At 34.4% G+C, this 23,073-nt stretch overlaps 1 protein-coding gene across 1 annotated transcript in view; it reads left to right on the forward strand.

Annotated features, from left to right (window-relative positions):
* LOC144433630 (TPR and ankyrin repeat-containing protein 1-like) overlaps positions 1-23,073 on the forward strand; it is a 193,973-nt gene that overhangs the window by 169,526 nt on the left and 1,374 nt on the right. Inside the window, exons 22-27 of the mRNA XM_078121973.1 lie at positions 7,201-7,424; positions 7,833-10,618; positions 16,041-16,609; positions 17,902-18,022; positions 19,269-19,354; positions 21,249-21,438. Coding sequence (XP_077978099.1) covers positions 7,201-7,424; positions 7,833-10,618; positions 16,041-16,609; positions 17,902-18,022; positions 19,269-19,354; positions 21,249-21,438 — 3,976 coding nt within the window. The remainder of the gene's footprint in view (positions 1-7,200; positions 7,425-7,832; positions 10,619-16,040; positions 16,610-17,901; positions 18,023-19,268; positions 19,355-21,248; positions 21,439-23,073) is intronic.

Raw genomic sequence — 23,073 nt, forward strand, 5'->3', positions numbered from 1 at the left:
TATTAAAGAGTTACATTAAAGAGTTAAATTAAAGAGTTACATTAAAGAGTTACATCAAAGAGTTACATTAAAGAGTTACATTAAAGAGTTACATTAAATAGTTACATTAAAGAGTTACATTAAATAGTTACATTAAAGAGTTACATCAAAGAGTTACATCAAAGAGTTATATCAAAGAGTTATATCAAAGAGTTACATTAAAGAGTTATATTAAAGAGTTACATTAAAGAGTTAAATTAAAGAGTTACATTAAAGAGTTACATCAAAGAGTTATATCAAAGAGTTACATTAAAGAGTTATATTAAAGAGTTACATTAAAGAGTTATATCAAAGAGTTACATTAAAGAGTTACATTAAAGAGTTACATTAAAGAGTTACATTAAAGAGTTAAATTAAAGAGTTACATTAAAGAGTTACATCAAAGAGTTATATCAAAGAGTTACATTAAAGAGTTATATTAAAGAGTTACATTAAAGAGTTATATCAAAGAGTTACATAAAAGAGTTAAATTAAAGAGTTACATTAAAGAGTTATATCAAAGAGTTACATTAAAGAGTTACATTAAAGAGTTATATTAAAGGGTTATATCAAAGAGTTACATTAAATAGTTACATTAAAGAGTTATATCAAAGAGTTATATCAAAGAGTTACATTAAAGAGTTACATTAAAGAGTTATATCAAAGAGTTATATCAAAGAGTTACATTAAATAGTTACATTAAAGAGTTACATCAAAGAGTTATATCAAAGAGTTATATCAAAGAGTTACATTAAAGAGTTATATCAAAGAGTTATATCAAAGAGTTACATTAAAGAGTTACATTAAAGAGTTATATCAAAGAGTTACATTAAAGAGTTACATTAAAGAGTTATATCAAAGAGTTACATTAAAGAGTTACATTAAAGAGTTATATCAGAGTTACATTAAAGAGTTACATTAAAGAGTTATATCAAAGAGTTACATTAAATAGTTACATTAAAGAGTTATATCAAAGAGTTACATTAAAGAGTTACATTAAAGAGTTATATCAAAGAGTTACATCAAAGAGTTATATCAAAGAGTTATATCAAAGAGTTACATTAAAGAGTTACATTAAAGAGTTACATTAAAGAGTTATATCAAAGAGTTATATCAAAGAGTTACATAAAAGAGTTAATTTAAAGAGTTAAATTAAAGAGTTATATCAGAGTTATATCAAAGAGTTATATTAAAGAGTTACATTAAAGAGTTATATCAAAGAGTTATATCAAAGAGTTATATCAAAGAGTTACATCAAAGAGTTACATCAAAGAGTTATATCAAAGAGTTACATTAAAGAGTTACATCAAAGAGTTATATCAAAGAGTTATATCAAAGAGTTACATCAAAGAGTTACATCAAAGAGTTACATCAAAGAGTTATATTAGAGTTATATCAAAGAGTTATATCAAAGAGTTACATTAAAGAGTTATATCAAAGAGTTATATCAAAGAGTTATATTAAAGAGTTACATCAAAGAGTTACATTAAAGAGTTATATCAAAGAGTTACATCAAAGAGTTACATTAAAGAGTTACATTAATGAGTTATATTAAAGGGTTATATTAAAGGGTTATAGCAAAGAGTTATATTAAAGAGTTACATTAAAGAGTTATATTAAAGAGTTATATTAAAGAGTTATATTAAAGAGTTACATTAAAGAGTTAAATTAAAGAGTTACATTAAAGAGTTACATCAAAGAGTTACATTAAAGAGTTACATTAAAGAGTTACATTAAATAGTTACATTAAAGAGTTACATTAAATAGTTACATTAAAGAGTTACATCAAAGAGTTACATCAAAGAGTTATATCAAAGAGTTATATCAAAGAGTTACATTAAAGAGTTATATTAAAGAGTTACATTAAAGAGTTAAATTAAAGAGTTACATTAAAGAGTTACATCAAAGAGTTATATCAAAGAGTTACATTAAAGAGTTATATTAAAGAGTTACATTAAAGAGTTATATCAAAGAGTTACATTAAAGAGTTACATTAAAGAGTTACATTAAAGAGTTACATTAAAGAGTTAAATTAAAGAGTTACATTAAAGAGTTACATCAAAGAGTTATATCAAAGAGTTACATTAAAGAGTTATATTAAAGAGTTACATTAAAGAGTTATATCAAAGAGTTACATAAAAGAGTTAAATTAAAGAGTTACATTAAAGAGTTATATCAAAGAGTTACATTAAAGAGTTACATTAAAGAGTTATATTAAAGGGTTATATCAAAGAGTTACATTAAATAGTTACATTAAAGAGTTATATTAAAGGGTTATATCAAAGAGTTACATTAAATAGTTACATTAAAGAGTTATATCAAAGAGTTATATCAAAGAGTTACATTAAAGAGTTACATTAAAGAGTTATATCAAAGAGTTATATCAAAGAGTTACATTAAATAGTTACATTAAAGAGTTACATCAAAGAGTTATATCAAAGAGTTATATCAAAGAGTTACATTAAAGAGTTATATCAAAGAGTTATATCAAAGAGTTACATTAAAGAGTTACATTAAAGAGTTATATCAAAGAGTTACATTAAAGAGTTACATTAAAGAGTTATATCAAAGAGTTACATTAAAGAGTTACATTAAAGAGTTATATCAGAGTTACATTAAAGAGTTACATTAAAGAGTTATATCAAAGAGTTACATTAAATAGTTACATTAAAGAGTTATATCAAAGAGTTACATTAAAGAGTTACATTAAAGAGTTATATCAAAGAGTTACATCAAAGAGTTATATCAAAGAGTTATATCAAAGAGTTACATTAAAGAGTTACATTAAAGAGTTACATTAAAGAGTTATATCAAAGAGTTATATCAAAGAGTTACATAAAAGAGTTAATTTAAAGAGTTAAATTAAAGAGTTATATCAGAGTTATATCAAAGAGTTATATTAAAGAGTTACATTAAAGAGTTATATCAAAGAGTTATATCAAAGAGTTATATCAAAGAGTTACATCAAAGAGTTACATCAAAGAGTTACATCAAAGAGTTATATCAAAGAGTTACATTAAAGAGTTATATTAAAGAGTTACATTAAAGAGTTATATCAAAGAGTTATATTAAAGAGTTACCTTAAAGAGTTACATTAAAGAGTTATATCAAAGAGTTACATTAAAGAGTTACATTAAAGAGTTGCATTCAAGAGTTATATCAAAGAGTTACATTCAAGAGTTATATTAAAGAGTTACATTAAGAGTTATATCAAAGAGTTATATCAAAGAGTTACATTAAAGCGTTACATTAAAGAGTTATATCAAAGAGTTATATCAAAGAGTTATATTAAAGAGTTATATCAAAGAGTTATATCAAAGAGTTACATTAAAGAGTTATATCAAAGAGTTACATTAAAGAGTTACATTAAAGAGTTACATTAGTTACATTAAAGAGTTATATCAAAGAGTTATATTAAAGAGTTACATTAAAGAGTTACTTTAGAGTTACATTAAAGAGTTACATTAAAGTTATATTAAAGAGTTACATTCAAGAGTTATATCAAAGAGTTACATTCAAGAGTTACATTCAAGAGTTACATTAAAGAGTTACATTAAAGAGTTATATCAAAGAGTTATATCAAAGAGTTACCTTAAAGAGTTACATTAAAGAGTTATATCAAAGAGTTACATTAAAGAGTTACATTCAAGAGTTATATCAAAGAGTTACATTAAAGCGTTACATTAAAGAGTTATATCAAAGAGTTATATCAAAGAGTTATATTAAAGAGTTATATCAAAGAGTTATATCAAAGAGTTACATTAAAGAGTTATATTAAAGAGTTACATTAAAGAGTTATATCAAAGAGTTATATCAAAGAGTTACATTAAAGCGTTACATTAAAGAGTTATATCAAAGAGTTATATCAAAGAGTTATATTAAAGAGTTATATTAAAGAGTTACATTAAAGAGTTACATCAAAGAGTTATATCAAAGAGTTACATTAAAGAGTTATATCAAAGAGTTATATCAAAGAGTTACATTAAAGAGTTACATTAAAGAGTTACATTCAAGAGTTATATCAAAGAGTTACATTCAAGAGTTATATTAAAGAGTTACATTAAAGAGTTATATCAAAGAGTTATATCAAAGAGTTACATTAAAGCGTTACATTAAAGAGTTATATCAAAGAGTTATATCAAAGAGTTATATTAAAGAGTTATATTAAAGAGTTATATCAAAGAGTTATATCAAAGAGTTACATTAAAGAGTTATATCAAAGAGTTATATTAAAGAGTTACATTAAAGAGTTAAATTAAAGAGTTATATTAAAGAGTTACATTAGTTACATTAAAGAGTTACATTGTATATTAAACTCATGAACCAGGAAGTATTTGGTATTTCTACCTTATCATCAATAATTGAAATATCACAACTGCAGCGGACAAAGCACAAGCATTAAACCAACAGTTTTGAACAGTCTTCACCAAAGAAGATCTTGAATCCTTTCCATCTCTTGAAACTACCAGTACCCCAACGATACCAGAACTTGTCATAATTGCTGCAAGAATACTTAAATGCTGCTCTGCCAGTATAACCCCAGTCCTACAGAAAATATTTCAGAAATCAGTAGATACAGGCGAGCTCCCTGATGACTGGTTAAATGCTAACATTATTCCTATCCACAAAAAAGGTGACCGAACAAACTCAGCAAACTACAGACCAGTATTGTTAACTTCAATCCCCTGTAAACTCTTGGAACACATCATTTTCCGTCATATCATGGACAATTTTGATCTTCAAAACATACTGACCAGTGCACAACATGTAAAGGACATTCTTGTGACACCCAACGAACTGGACTCATAAATTACCTTGCTAAATCACTTGCCCAAAATAGCCAAACAGATGTAATCATACTGGATTTCAGTAAAGCATTTTACACCGTCCTTCATCAACGAGAAACTCAAACATGCCGGCATCACAAATAACCTACTACTGTGGATCAAAACCTTTCTCACTAACAGTCATCGCAAAGTCCTCCTTGATGGTGCATCATCCACTGAATCAAAAGTGTTATCTCAGTGGCGTACCTCAAGGAACAGTTTTAGGACCTCTCCTCTTCCTTCTTTATTTCAATGACTTACCGAAGGCAGTTAGCTCCAAAATCTGACTTTTTGCCGATGACTGCATCATCTACAGAGATATCACAATACAACAAGATTGCACATCACTACAAGAAAATGGGAAAAGGCCTGGCAAATGAATTTCAACCCAGGAAAATGCTACACCATGCACATTACTCACAAGAAGAAACCAATCATCACTAACTACAATATAAACTACTACTACTTTAATACTAAAGACAGTATTAACTCAAAACCCATATCTTGGAGTTGAAGTAAGTAACGACCTTTCATGGGCACATCACATCAAGCAAGTCACAAATAAAGCTAATAAAATGCTAGGCCTTCTGAGAAGAAACATCAGCTCTTGTCACAAATCCATCAAAGAAAATGCATACAAAACCCTGGTCCGGTCAAAACTAGAATATTGTGCAAACATCTGGGACCCCATCACCAAAATAACAATTCATTAGAAAGAATACAATGTCGCTCAGCATGATTTGCCACACACAATTACAACCCTAAAGCCAGTGTCACAGATATGCTGCAAAGTTTACACTGGGAATCACTTGAAAACTGAAGAACAAAACTCAGACTAACGTCTATTTGCAAGGAAGTTCATTGCCTCACACCCTCCAACATCCAACCTAAGCAATCACACACAGTCAGATCGACAAGACAAAATACTGGCCCACACATTCTGAATGAACCACCTTTCAATAAAATCTGCTACCAATATCAATGTATCCAAGAACCATCCGTGAATGGAATTTACTACCGCCCACTATCCGTGCTGCCAAGAACATTGACACCTTCAAAATACTACTACAAAAAGTAAACATGGAAGAACTGATAACCAAAGCTCACCACAAACTTTATACACTCAACAGGACGTCAATTCCACACTGACCTGTGCATGATAACCGCAAGGTGTTTTGCACAGTATCAAGCAGAAGCAGAAACATGTGAAGGAGAACATTGAGTTGACTGCAAAATAAAGCACATATATTGGTGAGACAGAGCTTATCCGTAAAGCATGTTTCATGGAACACTGATCCAAGTGCCACGACTCCAGAAGTTACAAAACATATTCATACAGAGTGCCAAGATCACAAGATTACCTGAGATAATATTAAAGTACTTGACAAGGACAAACGTTGGTTTTAACGTGATGTAAAGGAAGTGATCTATGTTGGGAAGTCTAAACATGATCTCAACGGGGATGGGGGTAATTTTCAACTTTCATACATCTGGGATTTCGTGATTTGGTCACATGATTCCAGCACTGAGTCATGTGATCAACCCAGAACATCAGACTGGTGAACAAGTTCACTGGTGTGGATGAAAGCTTCAGTTTTGCTTTCACTAATTATCAGTTGTGTGTAGTGTTTCAAAAGTTTAAGTTCTATGTTGATGTTTATGTGGATAATCAAGTGTTACTTTTGGTGCTTAGCCATACTGCTATATATATAAACCTTAAAAAACAGAGTATACTACACAATTATACAGAGACTATATTCAAGTGTCTAAACCCCACATAATCACATGCAACCTGTAAGTGCAAGGGTAAAGTTTCTTTTCAAACCTTAACCTTTTACCTTGATGGTGACATCCAGGGTCATTTACCATTGCAAGGTCAGTTACCACATAAATCAGAAATATTAATACATACAGACTCAATTGAAGTGTCTTTCCCCATATTATCAGGTATAAACGTTTCTTTTTGAGACAGAGACCTTTGACGTTGACTTTTACCGTCAGGTCAGTTATCAAAATGAAGCCATTTCCTGCATATCACAGAATGTTTTTAGTAAAATCATATTGCCATTAAGTTACATAGTGAATTGGATTGTCTTCTACAAAAAAGACTCGTTTCCTTCATTAGTATGTTTGCTTGAAATCTTAAATCTATACAATGTTCACTTTCTACCATGGTACTGAGTTAAGCCATTTTTTCAAACAGTTAAGAAACGAATTCATACAGGTAATAAATGTATGCAAATTATTTGCAGGATTTCTAGTTCCAGTAAGGTCATATTTCTCTTTGATAACCTTTGTACCTGAGTTTTGTGTATATAGTCATACCTCAAAATTAGAATTTTGATTTTTTTCACAGTTCACAAATGCAGCTTTGTTGAATGAGAAGAGATTAAAGAAGACATTAGATGCTGCTAGATGCTATGATCAGGCTAGCAATTACAAAAAAGCTGTGGAACTTTTCTGTAGTGTAAATGCATTTGATAAAGCCACAGATGTAGTGGAACGGTATAACATCAGGAAGAGTGAGTATGAAGACAGCCATTCACCATTGCCACCAGATTTGGTCAGAGATGCACCAGGGTGAGTTGAAGTAATGTGCACATTACTTTCAAGTGTGGTTTTCAGTAGAAAAATTCATCCATGTTGAGTTTAGAAGTGTCTAAATGCAGCAGCATTGCAGTATTTTGAAGACATGATGATCTTGCTGGTGATATGAATTTTTAAAGATGTGACTTTCAGTCAAAATCTATTGGCAGGCATGATTGATCCGAAATAGATTGGGGATGTTTACAGGAATGTATCTCAGAAATTACTGCTAAGAGATTTTGTGATGAGTGATAGGATAAAATGTAATGTAGGAATGTCTTTTTGGTCCTAGACTGTAAACTTAATTGCTCTTAATTAGTAATAAATGAATTTAACATATTCAGTTGTATAAAATTGTGGTTTTAAGAGAATCTTAACCTCCATTCTTCTGTTCTCTTTCAGTGTACTTAATACCATTGAGAGATTATCATATAGGGCAGCTGAAATGCACTTTCATTCTCATAATTTTGGCAAAATGTTAGAAGCTATTACTCGGTTCCCTTCACTTGAAGCCCAGCGTACATTCTTAATGAACAAAAACAGAATTGAGGATGCTGCACAGATTTTGAAGACGAGTGGAAGATTACTAGAAGCTGCAAAACTCATGAGATCCAGAGGGAAACTGAAAGAAGCTCTTGAGTGTGCTGATCCAAAGGATGACTCATCATTTAGAGCAGAAGTTCTTCTAGCATATAGCCGAGTGCATGTGCAGGGACATGAAAATGATGAAGATCACCAAAATGTTCTGGGATACCTGGAAGAGGCTATTGCATTGTTCAGAGATAGTGGTAACTTACCTGGCCAGGCAGAAGCTACCATGATAGCTGCTGGTATGAGGAAAGACAAACATTTGCTTCATGAGGCAATACTGCTCTTCTATAAAGACAACAACATAACAGGACAAATAGAATGTGTTGATATCTTGATGACAAACTGGCCTGTCACCAGGGATGTTATCCAGTCAACAGCCCTTACTATTCTAGAGATGCTTCTCAAGCTGATATCAGTTCTGTTCAAGCCAGTAGAGATACATGAAAAACATATGGCTGCTCAGTGTGACAATTTCTATGGTCTGAAAGAAGCTGCAGGGAATATGAGGGAGGTATTAGTGAATGAAGGTGCCCGGTTCTTGAAGATGGATCAAGGTCATTGTGATGTAGATCCAGATACTAAACAGGTCAGACTTAACCAGGTACGCACGAGAATCATCAAATACTTGTTTGGTGTTGCTTCAGAATGGGTGAATTCCATGCGATCTACCTTGACTAATGACCAGGAACAACTGTGCCAGTGTCCAAATTATGTCATTGGTGTTGCATGTACAGTGAAAGGAAAGTGTCCACATCTTCACAACATGTATACACGGTATTCCTACCTAAACTATCTACAAGCTATTGTAGCTGAAATCATGCTAAATGATGTGTTATTTAATGCATCCAAAAAGTTGCCACACATGGACACGATGAGGAAAGACATAGAACAACTGAGTCCTTCTGATGAAGAAGCAGACAAACTTTGTGTTCTGCTCTCTGAAGCCCTTTTACCAAAACACTTCCATCAAAGGATTTCAAGTGAGAACCCTAGTGTTGTTGAATCTGTCTTGAAAATTGTTCAAAGAATTTCAGTCATGAATCAACTGCAGAATGTTGCTGAAAGAAGATGGCAGTCAGCCACTGTTAAAGACAAACGTTCAAATACAGACATGTATTTGCTGATATGGAAGTTCCATTTACTTGCCAAGGTAGATCCAAGTGTGTTCAAAGAGTGGTTGAATATGGTGCAAGGAGATTACTCGAAAGAAGTAATTCATGTAAAGAAATTACTATATCCAGAGAAGATACCCCCTGACATTGGATTGATATCTTTTGGTAGCAGAGGAAGAGTTAGTTTCTTCAGCTTAATGCATCCTTTTTTTGAGTCAGCCCAGTACTTACATGACAGAAATAATCCTGTCCAGTCAGTAGGGTCCTTCAACAGATTCATCGGTCTTCCAGCTAAAAGAGCTCTTCCTCCACTCATTCCATCCATTGCAAATGTATTGATGCTCATGGAGTTGAAGTACACACTGTGCATGGCAATCTTTGCTAAGTGCAATGGTGTCAGTGTTGTTGTCCCTGCCAGCTACTATGCTCAAGTCAACTTCTTTGATAGGTTATGTGCTGCAAAGAGAGGTCACCAACATTACATGTTTGCATCTGTTAACATGGCCAAAATTAATGCTGGGGAGTTGAAGCAACTCGGTGGTCATGTCCGCTTCTTGGTGAACTTGCTGTGTGGTGAGCATTATGATGGATATTTTAATATCCTAAAGGATGCCTTCAGCCAAAATTCTGATGAGAGCATTAAGTCAGGAGAGGCAGAGCGATCACTGGTAATGGCATTGGTGATGCTAAGTAATATAGGTGTTGTGACACCAGTGATTTGTGAACCCACCTTGAGAAAACATCTCACGGCAATCAGAGTGGACAAGAAACTTCCAGATAGGGTTGCTGAGGCTTTGAAATCTGTGCAGCAGGCAAAAGGAATTCACGATGTGGTTTCAGCCCTGAAGAAACTTCTAATAGATAGAGAAAATGAGTACTTACACCAGTGTAGGTGGAGATGGGATACTCGACATGGTGGGATCAGAGGCCTCGAGTATCGACCCATCCAAGAAGATAGGTTCTACAACAGATTCAACAGAGGTCTGCCTCCTGGGGTAGTCACACCAGTGTATGATGATACTGCAAGTACTTTTGCTGCACCAATAGAAGTTGTTGATGAAGAACAAACAAAGGAGGAAGAAGAAGCTGTCGAGTATGACTTAGAGGGGACTGGTATGTCAGCTGAAGAATTTGAAAGGGCCAGACAGGAGCAGGCCAGTCACGATCACAAACATGCTTGTGTTAATGCAGCCAACACTATCAGTCGTTCTTTCAGGAAGTATAGACTTAGGAGGAATCTGACTATATTGGTGGTAAAGATACGATATGGACTTCTGATGGAATCAGATATTGCAGATGAACCTTGTGATGTGGAGGAATCACAACCAACTGGTCCATTGGCTGAGTTTTCAAGTATCAATCAGAGATGGTGTGGTATTTGTGGAATGTGGTTAGCATCTGCAGAAGCAACACAGGAGAGTTCAAACCAATATGGACAGATTGATTTGAAACTTGATGAAGATCATGATGAATCAATGCCTCATGGTAAAAAAAAGAGTTATTTCTCTTGCATTTTTAGCTCCTATGGTTTGAGCTCCAGAGGAAACTATAGCAATTAGTTTGTCCTTCCATCTATTAATGAATAGTCATAAACTTCAGTCAGACTTAGCCAAATTGCAGTCATTTTTTACAAACTTCACAGTTGTACTGATATCTGAGACACTATCTCTAATTTCGATTTCAGAAAATGTCACTGGAAAATGGCATTCTAGGCATTTTGGGGTAAAAGCCCGCAGGCAACTTTTTAGCTCCGCTGTCAGCGAAAGCTGAAAGCGTAGCTTTAGGTATAGGTTGTATAGAGTATAGAGAGTAGAGTGAATCATAGGTGTCCGTCAAACTTTTATATTTTCATTATTTTCTCCGGAAGTGACAGTCAGTATTCTTAGATATTTGGTGTGCATGTTCCCTGGGGGGAGGCTATTCAGATTTGTTCATGCCAAGTTGATCTGTGCCATTTTCAATTTTTTATGATTTTTTTTCATAAAATGTCATTTTCATCATCTCCGTGAAAACTTATTGTCAGATTGCTTTGATATCTGGTGTGTTGATGCGCAGGGGGTAGCTTACTCAGGTTTGTTAATTTCAAGTCAGCACGTCTTCATTTTTATTTTTTATGATTTTTTTTTTGTAATTTGAAAAAAAAATGAATATGTTAATGAGGATAATGACCGACGCCATATTGGAAATCATTCGACGAGACTTTAAGTAAACTGCCACTTTTCAAAAGACACTATTGACGTCAAACAAGCAATGTAATATGTGCTATAGTCATAATTCTACGCATTGGGCGCCCAAATGCATGAAGTGACAAGCGTTTATTCGAAACAGGGTTGTAAACTTCAAATCCAAATTCTGCACCCTTCTACATAATCAGCCAGTCCGCAACGTCCTTATTTGCATACTCTATCCTGATTCGACCAGAAGCTGAAGCTGACCTCATGTGACCGGGCGATTTTCCACAGCAAGCAACAACACAAGACGTTCTTGGTACTCACTAAAATCTCACTTCAGACCCACTATAAAAATGTGATGTTTTTAGATAACATGCAACTTGTGATTAATTCTATATTGTCGTGCAATTTGGAGTGACAGTGAACTAGAATTAAGACAACTTGCGTAAGGAAGGCATGCGGTTGAAGTTATGCAAGAGCAGTCTAACTGCGGACTGTGAATCAACCAAATTTTGTTTATTGGCCGACAGTTCACATGTAAAGTTAAACGACATGAACGTGTCTTGCCATTTCCAAAATGCAAATATTTGGCAAGTAAAAATAATTCAAATAATCACAACTTTAATTTGGCTTCAGACTTTGCATTATGTTTTGCATATCTTTCCCTGTTTTACATGTAAATCCGAAAAGGTTCTCTCGTCATGTCATCAGTGATCATACCGCGAGGGCCGAGGGGCTGCTTTGAGTACGAGCGAAGTGAGGCATGTTGAGGTATTTTGTTGAGAATTATAAATATTGCGAAATGTCAAGTACAAGGTTTAAATACAATGGAATGATGAAAAAAAATGGCCGAGTCTGCTGACAGGCGCCGTGCCGGTCACAAGAAACACTGTAAATTCCATCTTTCTTAGTTTCCGTACGGCGACAACCCCAGGTACCCGGATGCACGAGGGATTAACCCGGAAGCAAGTCGTTGTCAGCCATACGTTACAGTGGTAACATCGTCCGAGAAATCGCTGCGTTCAGAGTGTCGTTATTCACAGAATTGTTGTTTTCGAGTGAAAACGCGTCTTGAATTGTATAAATCTAACAAATGAAGACATGTCAAGTTATATTTTGAAAGTTGTATCGCTTGTTTGAGACGATTTTCTCACGTACTATCGAGGCTTACTTGGACTTGGACCTTACTCCAGTTCATCGGGAAGTTTAGCCAGTCCGATAATTCTTTCTGGTTTAGTTTACAACACTTTTGATCACGCAGATTTTGTTGTTGTGATGAAAAGAAATTTAAAAAAAAAGATCACTTCAACCATTTCGTTGTGTTTTCTTTATGAAAGGTAATAGAACATGAACGAGTGTTACCACTGTAACGTATGGCTGCCAGAATGACTCTCTTTCTGGTACTTGGCGGGGATTGTCGCCGTCCGGAAACTAAGATGGCGATTAATACATTTCTTCCCTATATATATCTACTCAACTTGTACAAGTTGAATGTTGTTGACTTGGTAAATTTGTTAGAAAATTCAAATTCAAATTGCCTCAAAATTATTTTAGATCCCTAGTTTATTTCATTCATCATTAAAATTTCCCAGGGTTAAAGCTGTAAGACAATGGAATTATTTATAGACAACCTCAAAATCATCTCTTTTTTTCTTTTTCTTGTGTGCATTTCCCAGTCATTTTTTTTCTGAGATTTTGTGCAATTTTTCATAACAGTAGATTTTTGTTATAAAATGGTGACTATGGTATAAAAGTACAATACATTACCAACTTCTGTGTAAAATGTGTTTTACAGTGAGACATCATATGAACCACTAACCACTTTATTGCATCGCTAAAACAAAACTGCATAGTGAAGAGCTGAAGAACTGAACCATTTCTACGTGTCACCAAAATAAAAAATTAAATTTAAAAAAAAACAGCGGAGCTATTCTGACCGATAGGTCGCTTGTCTAGGATAATTTAATGGTGCTGAATCCAAAAGACATGCATTCCAAGCAAAATTTTAAGATTTTGCCTATCAAATTTGCTTAAATTTGCATAATTTTGGCAAAATGTAAATAGAAGCATCTCCAAGTAAAAATCCTTTTATCAAGCCGCCTAATGCTTTTTTCGTCCTTTTGACTATTAAAGTAAGATGCATTTTTACGACATCAAAGTTACTTTGCAATTTAAACTTTCTCTAAACTGAAATCAATTATTGTTTACATGATAAGAGAAGCAGCAACGTTAGAATCTCTGGATGAAACAATTTCTATCCTAATTGTTGTTATTTCTAAAATTCAAGGAAAAGAATCTTCTGCAAGAAAAATCAGGTAACAACCAGATTTAAACTGAATGCCTTCCGTAAGGGTAATATTGAGTATTTTTGTTCCTACACATAATAATGCAACAATTTTGGTTATAGTAGGCTACTAGTACATGATATACCCCTGAATTGGCAAAAAGGTGTGCCAAACTATAAGAAATCTGAAATGACTTTGTGATATCAATCTATTTACGTAATGGAACAGGTGTAATGGCTTTTGAAATGAAATTATTCAAATTTACTGGGAAATGCATACAGACATACATTTTCCCATACATACAGAACAAATGTATGGATTGCTATTGGTATCATTTGAACATAATGAATTTTAGCTCTATCTCTGTGATTTTTGAAGTCCCAGTAAAAGTTAGTTGTCAAAAAAGTTGTTCAAATGTCCGCTACCTATTCTCAGTACAGGAAAGCTTGACTCAACTTTACTCTGCCTTCGCAATCCCCTACATACCCGGGATATGTACATTTGTTTCCATGGCAAATAATAGACACAATTCAATCCATCATAACATCGCCAGTACACAGAAAGTTTACATACTTTATGGTAAGCATGATATTGGTCAGTCTATACTCTGATTCTATACAACTCGTTTAAGGCGGCAATACCCTTTATGTAACACTCTGACACTCAGTTCAAGAATTTCACAATGCACGCCACATTGAGGTGAATTTCCATGGTTCTCAAGTTCATTTGTTTCTCAAAATGTAAAATTCAGATCTGGACAGAAACTTATCGATATATATTTCAATACATGTACCTTACAATACAAGCAACCCGAATACTTTGAACGGTTTAGAACAAAGCTAATCAATGTCGGAAAATTGGGGGAAATATGACCCAATTAAACCACTGAGTAGTGCAGCCAACCACACATGTAATAATGGGAAGCTTTATAGAAAGTTGTAGCATAGATCTCACAGTAGGCATTCTTAAGGCCAAGAAAAAAAATTGTTTTCTGGTGAGTTTGCATCACTTTAAAATTAAAATTAAATACCCCGCCTTGATCTTCTTTTTTCTTGTGTTTGTCCAACCAGTACGGACTACAGATCCAAGGGAAAACAAAAATAACTCTCCCTACATTAATTGCTACTTCAGGGAAGATAACTGCAGAACTGATCATGAACAATAAAAAAAAAATTTGTGTCGTCACACCACTTTTGGCAACGTTTCCCGATCTTTTATGTGACCACCGCATATAATTATCGAAAAATGCCAATACCTTATTAAAATTGAAAGCTACATCAATAATAATTTCAGGAGAGATGCGCTTAGGTATCGCAAATGTGTGTACCAAATTTTAATGAATGTAAAGTGTTCGCTCTTGAGATAAAGCCTAATTACCAAAATCCATTAATTATGCAAATTGATCATTACTCATTAATATTCATGCATAATTACTCAGACATGCAATATCCAATTTCTTTCAAACCTGGCACAAAGGTGACATGTCATATGGTACAATGTGCACCTCACTTTGTTTTGCAAGATAGGCAAATTTGAATGAATGGTGGCCATATTTGTAGTTAAAAATCAATATTAACAGCATAACTCAAAAACTATAATATATACAGACTCAAGTGTCTACCCCCTATTATCAGGTACAGTCTTTTTGTTATGACCTTGATCTTTGGGGTCAATTTATCAAAATGCAGACATTTGAAGCCTATCATAGACACTTTATCTGATTTCTTTGTTGCCAGTTTCTTTTAAATCATGTCCACATGTAATATAGGAAAAGAATATATCTACAGGGGTCTATATTATCATATTATGAGTAGCTTTAATTGTGTTTAATAGAATCAACAATAAACTCAAAAATAAATTTAACAGATGAATTTGATTGATGAGCATCCTTGAAATACCCGTATACAATTATCTAATTACAGTAACTATTGAATGTAAGTCTACAGAACATAGCAAAAAACTGCAGATAAAATAAAATGCAAAGTTATCAAAGGATTCAACATGATTGCTTTATTGAATTTTCCCATGATACATTATTCAAAAAATGTATCTTAATTGGTAAGAAGTAGGAAAAGGCATCGTGAAGTCTTTATTAATTAAAAGTAATTTTACTAGATAATGTAATTTTTGCCAAAAACATCAATATAATGCAAATGTATGCAAATTTGAGGTAATTTCTCGAAGTTTCATTTGGAAAGCATGCTCATTGGATTCATCACCATAAGACTAGCAAAGTTGCCTTCCAGCTTAAACCCAAAATGCCTACATTCACATTTTCTAAAATTTGAACTAGACTAATTGATGGCTAACTTAATTCAACTATCTACATTCATGTTGTCAGGTTTAAAGCTTAAAAGATTTAACAGGAAAATGAAATACATACCACATGTTTGATTAGTTCTACAATGATTTAGTTGAACAAACAAGTAGGTCCTAACATTGTTATTTCAGAGCCATGGTCTCCAGTAGGCTCACCACAGGGGAATTTACCATCATCTGCAAGTCCAACATCCCCTACAGCATTGTTTAGTGGACCAAGACTTGTTGGGGCAAGTTTCCAATCAGAAACCTGTGTACCATCAGCTGCAAGTCCTGCTGCTACACCAATAGGAATGTCAAATGAACAAAGACTTATTAGTGATGGTGAGACAAACCAATCAGAAATGAGTTTACTATCCGCTGTGAGTCATGCCACACCAATAGAAATGATTGGTGGACCAAGGTGTGTTGGTGATGGTGATTACAAATCAGAATCCTCTTTACATTCACCTTTGAGTCCCACTTTACCTTTTGGGTTATCAAATGGCCCTGGACTGGGTGATGTTAATACTGGCCAATCAGAAATGAGTTCCCTGTCCCCTGTGAGTTCTGCATCAGTAGGACCATCAAGTGAACTAAGACAAGGTGTTGATGGGGATACTCTCCAATCAGGAATCAGTGTACCAGGGCTTAGTGCAGCACCTATGCCAGGCCCCTGGGGTGATGTCATTGTGAAGCAGATTGACCAAAGCAAACTTGAGGTGAGTGTTATATATGTCAAAATACTTAGTGTGGACAGTAATAAAGGTATGATCCCCTCATCATCATACTGCAAAGAGGAAGACTGTTATGGGGTTTCCTATACCGATATGAAGTCTGAAAATGGATTACAATGCATTAAACAGGTTGATATGCTTGCTGAAATGCAACAAAATTGATATATTCGAAAAACCAATCTGAAATGGTGAACATCCAGTTATTATCTGTTTTGCCATCCAGATTCTATCTGGTTTACCATCGATACTACTTTTCCTGAATGGCAGCCACAATTCATGTAAAAATCAACAATTTGTGCCACAGCTCTGGAACCATTAAGACATAGAGACTTCATGTATATGTCCACTACTGTCAGGTGCAATTATTTTAGGACTTTGACCATTTCCCAAGATTACATGACCTTCAGAGTCAATTAGCAAAATCAAGCGTTTTTTCATATATTGTGATGTGTGTACACTTAATTTTGTGTCTCATCCGTTTCTTTCAAATCTTGTCCAAAGATGATACAATGGAAACACAAAGCACACATCATGTAGCTGCTAAAATCACCTCATAATAAATAATGGGCATATTTTGTGTGAAAATCCATACCATAGGTTAGGAACAGTAAACACTGGCATGTTATTGAAGCATCTGTCCTTATATTATCAGATATGACCTTTCCATTCTTACCCATATTCTTACATTTAGGTATTTATCCCTGTCCCCAACCAACCTAGTGAGAGATCAAAAACTTTCCCAACTAAGGGGTCTTATCCCCCAATATACTTGTTAAGGTAGTTATATAGTGTCACTTATTCATACATTCATCATAAAAAATTAAATATATGTACTGAACAAAATGTGCAATAAAAATGGAGAGTTCCCTGAATTAGGTAACAAGTTAGAATAGAGGTCAATGCACTTTTGGAAAAGTCATGCATTTGTTTTTGTTTCAATCGTGTTGGGCAGACATACATGTAGCCAGTAGTTAATTATCCTACATGACCTATTTTTACCTCCTGCGAAGGCAGGTTATGTTAATGCTTTTGTCAGTCTGTCTGTTTATCTGTTTGTGGACATGATATCAAAAACTACTGTACCGATTCTAATGAAACTTGCTATACATCCTCCATATGCTAAACATAAGAATTGGATTAGATTTTGGTAAACAATGCATCCAGTGAAGATTAATTATAATAATCATTTGCAATCTCTCTCTCACACTCTCTCTCTCTCTCTCTCTCTCTCTCTCTCTCTCTCTCTCTCTCTCTCTCTCTCTCTCTCTCTCTCTCAGGAAAAATGTAGCTTGCAAACATACAAGGTACACATTGCAAATTTAGGACATTGGGAGAGAAGTAGGTTATTCAGACTATATGAGAAAAAGTATGTGGAAAGTATATATCCAGCCATAGATGGTGAGTTTTTATTTGCACAACTGAACTGATAAGGTTCAGAAGTGCTATAGGCATTGCAAAGTGTCTGTCTGTCTGTCTGTCTGTCTGTCTGTCTGTCTGTCTGTGTGTGTGTATGTGTCTGTGGATGTGTTTGTGTAAACAACTTAAAGTCAAATACCACTGGGCTGATTGCCATGATATCTGGTGGGTATATTACCTTGGGTGTCTAGTTGGGAAATTGGTCGAATTAAAATGATCTTACCACCAATGTGTTATTTGGGTCAAAAAATGTTATTTTTTGTCAAAAAACTTATACTCAAAACTACTGAGCGGATTGGTCTGAAATTTGATGGGAGCATTCTTAAGGGTGTTTAGATTAAGAATTATTCAGAACATGATGATCCCATCAGTGATATGCAAATAAGTTATTAAAATGTGTATTTTTTGTCAAAAACCTTTAATGCCAAAACTACTGGGAAGATCGGTATGAAACTTGATGGGAACGTTCTTAGTTGTGTTTATATTGACAGCTGTTCATAACATGATGATCCCACCAGTGATATGCAAATTAGGGCTAAAATATGTCTTTTTGGTCAAAAATCCATAATTCTAAAATAGATGAGCCAATTGGGTTGAAATTTGGTTGGAATGTTCTTAGTGGTGTTTAGATTAAGAATTTTTCATATGCAAATTAGGTTTCAAAAAGTCAAACTGCATGGTGAATGGGGTTGAAACTTGGGGATGTTTCTAGAGGTGTTATTCTGCTGTAACTGTTTCAGTTTACATCTGGTACTTTCTTTTCTGTACTCATCATTTCATATTTGAAAACAGCTTAAGCCATACTTAAAATACAAGCTTTTCTCTGATTGCATTTATTGTGGCATCATTTGTAATCTCTGTGCCATGAAAATGGCAAAATCTGAATTTGAACAACTGGTAACATGGTATGTTATTGTGGCCCAAAAAGGGTCAATTGTATTTAAAACAAAGCTGAATCTTTATCCTGAACACAGAACATAAAATTATGCAAAAAGAAGAATTAGATCCAGTATACATTGTATTAAGGTTGTAACATGTACACATGTAGACTGACTGCCTTTTATTTACCATTGCTACTTCACCCTAGTAGACAATAATGGGCCTGAAAGTTCAATCATGCAGTTCACACTTTCAGATTGGTGTACATACCAATTCTCATATATAACTACCAATTCATCTGTCATAGGCTTAGCACATTCATATTGAATCATTTTACTTTTGTCCATAGGTTGTGAATCTTTTCTGGCAGATCTTGATGAAGATGAGACATCAGTCAAAACAGTCATTAGTGCACAGCTGTCATTAGACATTCAGGTAAAACTTTAACAAGAACACATTTTCAAATCTTCATAATATATTCAGTGGGTTTTTATTTTAGCACAACTGGACTACTGAGGTTCAGTAGGCATGGAAAAGTGTGTGTGTGTGTGTGTGTGTGTGTGCGTGCGTGCGTGCGTGCGTGTGTGTGTGTAAAGTCAAAAACTGATGGACCAATAGCCATGATATTTGGTGGGTGTATTACCTTGGGCGTCTAGTTGGGAAATTGTTCAAATCAAAATGATCTTAGCACAGTTGTGTGATTTGGATCAAAAAATGCAAAAAGGTTAAACTCAAAAACTACTGGGTCACAGATCAGTCCAAAACTTGATGGGGACATTCATAGAGGTGTTTAGATTAAGAATTATTCATGACATGATGACCCCATCAGTGATATGTACATTAGGTCTAAAAATGTGTCTGTTTGGTGAAAAATCTATAATTTCAAAATTAAAGAGCAGAGTGAGCTGAATGTGGCTGCACCTGGGGAAGTATAGATGAAGGTGAATTAATTCACAACATTAATTCGATTTTGGTCAAAAACTTACATCTCGGAAACAACATGGGAAATGGGGCTGAAACTTGGTGGGGATGTTTCTGGAGGTGTTATTCTGTAGTTATTGTTCAAAACATTTTGACAAAACTGGCCCAAGAGAGCATGACTGCACCCTTAGCTACAGTGAAATGATGATACATATTTCATAGATAACAACAGGGATGGGTAGGTAAGTGAATAAAGGTTTTTTAAATATATGCAAATATCCCTAGCAACAAGACTATGCCCATAGCAACAGCCAAATGATGGTTTATATGGAGTTGAAATTTGTTTAGTGGGTCTCTCTCTCTCTCTCTCTCTCTCTCTCTCTCTCTCTCTCTCTCTCTCTCTCTCTCTCTCTCTCTCTCTCTCTCTCTCTCTCTCTCTCTCTCTCTCTCTCTCTCTCTCTCTCTCTCTCTCTCTGTGTGGATATGTGTAATCAATTGCCATGATATTTGGTGGGTCCATTACCTTGGGTGTCTATTTGGGATATTGTTCACATCAAAATGATCTTACCACCGTTTTGTGATTTGGGTCAAAAAATGTGATTTTTGGTCTCAAAACTTAAACTCAAAAACTACTGGGCAGGTTGGGCTGAAATTTGGGTGAAACATTCTTCAGGGTGTTTTTACTAAGAATTGTCCATGATATGATGGTCCCATCAGTGATATACAACTTAGGGCTAAAAATGTGTCTTTTTGGTGAAAACTCTATAATTCTAAAACCACTGAGCAGATTGGGCTGAAATGTAATGGGAATGCATCTTTGGATGTATGGATTCCATGAGTGATATGCAAATTAGGTGTAAAAATGTTCAGTTTTGGTTGAAAATTTATATCTCAAAAAGTACTAGGTCAATGAGTCTGAAACTTGGTGTTATTCTGCAGATTTTCTTCAAAAGATGTTGACAAAATTGGCCCTAGCAATCATTAGCACACCCTTGGCAACAACCAAATGGCAGTATATTTTGGTTAAATAACAATATCTGGTAGGCAAGTGAGTAAACATTTTTAAAATGTTTGCAATTATCAATAGCAACCATGACCACGACCATAGTAACAGCCAAATGATCATGTATATTGATTAATAGACAATTGAATAAACATTCAAAAATGTATGCAAATGTGCCTAGCAACAACACCACGCCCATAGCAACAGCCAAATGATCACATATATTATGTAGATAACAACGGGGATTAATAGACAATTGAATAAATATTTTTTAAATGTATGTCTATTTGCCTAGCAGCAAGACCACACCCATAGCAACAGCCAAATGATCATTTATATAGCAAAGACAAAAAAGCTTCAGGTATTTTGTTATAACATTTCTACCTTTACATTTTCACCTGGCAGCAACTCAGAGACATCAAAGTTAAGCTAGATGAGTGCATAAGATATGTCCATAACAAGCGGATATGGGAAAACACAGAAGTTGCTAGACTTGCAGAAGATTTGCAAACAGACCTCTCAAAGCTGCAGAAACTGGTGCTGGAAATAAAAACAAATGAAGGGTCCAAGTTGAATACAGCAAAAGTCATTCAAGGTAAGTAAATCAGTTACTATCCTGTATAAAACATATTTTGACATATAGCAAACAACACACTCAAAACTATTGGTTTGTTATCCCAAACTATATGGTACGATAGTTTTAATGAACAGTGTCTCAGAGTGCACAAAATAAAATGACTTACAATGTAACACATCATTGTACCCTGGTCATGATCCTAATCATATCACAAAGGCTTCTCCAGTTGTTTTTCTGTATATCTGTGTTTGGCTATATTTTTAGTCCCCACCGGACAGGGACTTATGGATTGGGTTCCATCTGTCCGTGCATCCGCTGTCCGCAGCCATTTCTTGGAGATGCCGGGACCGATTTTTTTCAAATTTGATACAGGGGCAAGGGCAACATACAATGGCATACATATGCACATCAATTTGTTTTATGATACAATCCAATATGGCCGCCTAGCAGCTATTTTGTTTGCGAATTTTCCTTGCCAAAGCCATAACTCAGACATGCGTGAACAGGTCTCATTCAAAGTTGCTATTAGGACAGTGTTATATGACATACATGTGCATATTCATTGTTGTCGTGATACAATCCAATATGGCTGCCTGGCAGCCATTTTGTTTGCGAATTTTCCAAATCCAAAGCCATAACTCAGACATGCTTGAACAGATCTCATTCAAAGTTGGTATTAGCACAGTGTTCTATGACATACATGTGCATATCCATTTTCGTCATGATACAATCCAATATGGCTGCTTGGCAGTGATTTTGTTGGTGCAGGTTTCATGTCCAAAGCCATAACTCAGACTCATGCTTGAATAGGTCCCCCTCCCCCACGTGATCCAACAATTATTGTTGAATGGTTTATTCCATCACGTCATCTTGAAGAGTAGGCATGTCCCATGTCCAATGAGCAGACACAACATATCTAAATCTATTTGTTGCGTGATCAGAGTAGTGATATCAAGAATTTGATAATATATTTGCAAGTGCACTTGAATGAATGATGCATGAAATTTAATTTTCTTTTAAATTATTAACTATTATTAACTATTATTATATACCTATGTTCATATCAATCCTTATGGCGTTTAACGTGAAATATCACTTCTGATATGGGACATTAAACGTCATGATATCACATTAAACGTTATCAGAGAACACCTCTCTCTTTGGACAAAACACATTAATTCTAAACATAAACAAACTTAAATAAAATGGCAGCCAATTGTCGAGGATAACGCATATGCCACAGCACTGGAATTTTTAAAACATGAAATTTTGACAAAAATATCCATACCCAAATGATGCTATTTATGATTGTAAATTCATTACACTGTACAGGTACATATATTTTGCAACAGTGGGTATGACTGTGAACCATCCACTGAGACACTGTACGCTACCCATATATAATACTGTACCACACTATCATACTGCATGCAGCAGTTATGCTAGCAGGTCAACCATCTAGTTTTACTAACATGTTAGAGCATTGTCTGAAACTTTTAGAGAACTTACTCTAATACCAATATTGTATTTTGAAAAAATTATGGAAAGTTACATCGAAATCTGATGAAATTTGATGATTGTCGGAGCAGGTTGAGCTTGGTCAGCAAACTGTGTGCATTGACGTTTTTGTGAATGTCACCTGATAACAGGTCA

This window comes from Glandiceps talaboti, chromosome 4, assembly GCF_964340395.1.
Source record: "Glandiceps talaboti chromosome 4, keGlaTala1.1, whole genome shotgun sequence".
Classification (NCBI taxonomy): domain Eukaryota; kingdom Metazoa; phylum Hemichordata; class Enteropneusta; family Spengelidae; genus Glandiceps; species Glandiceps talaboti.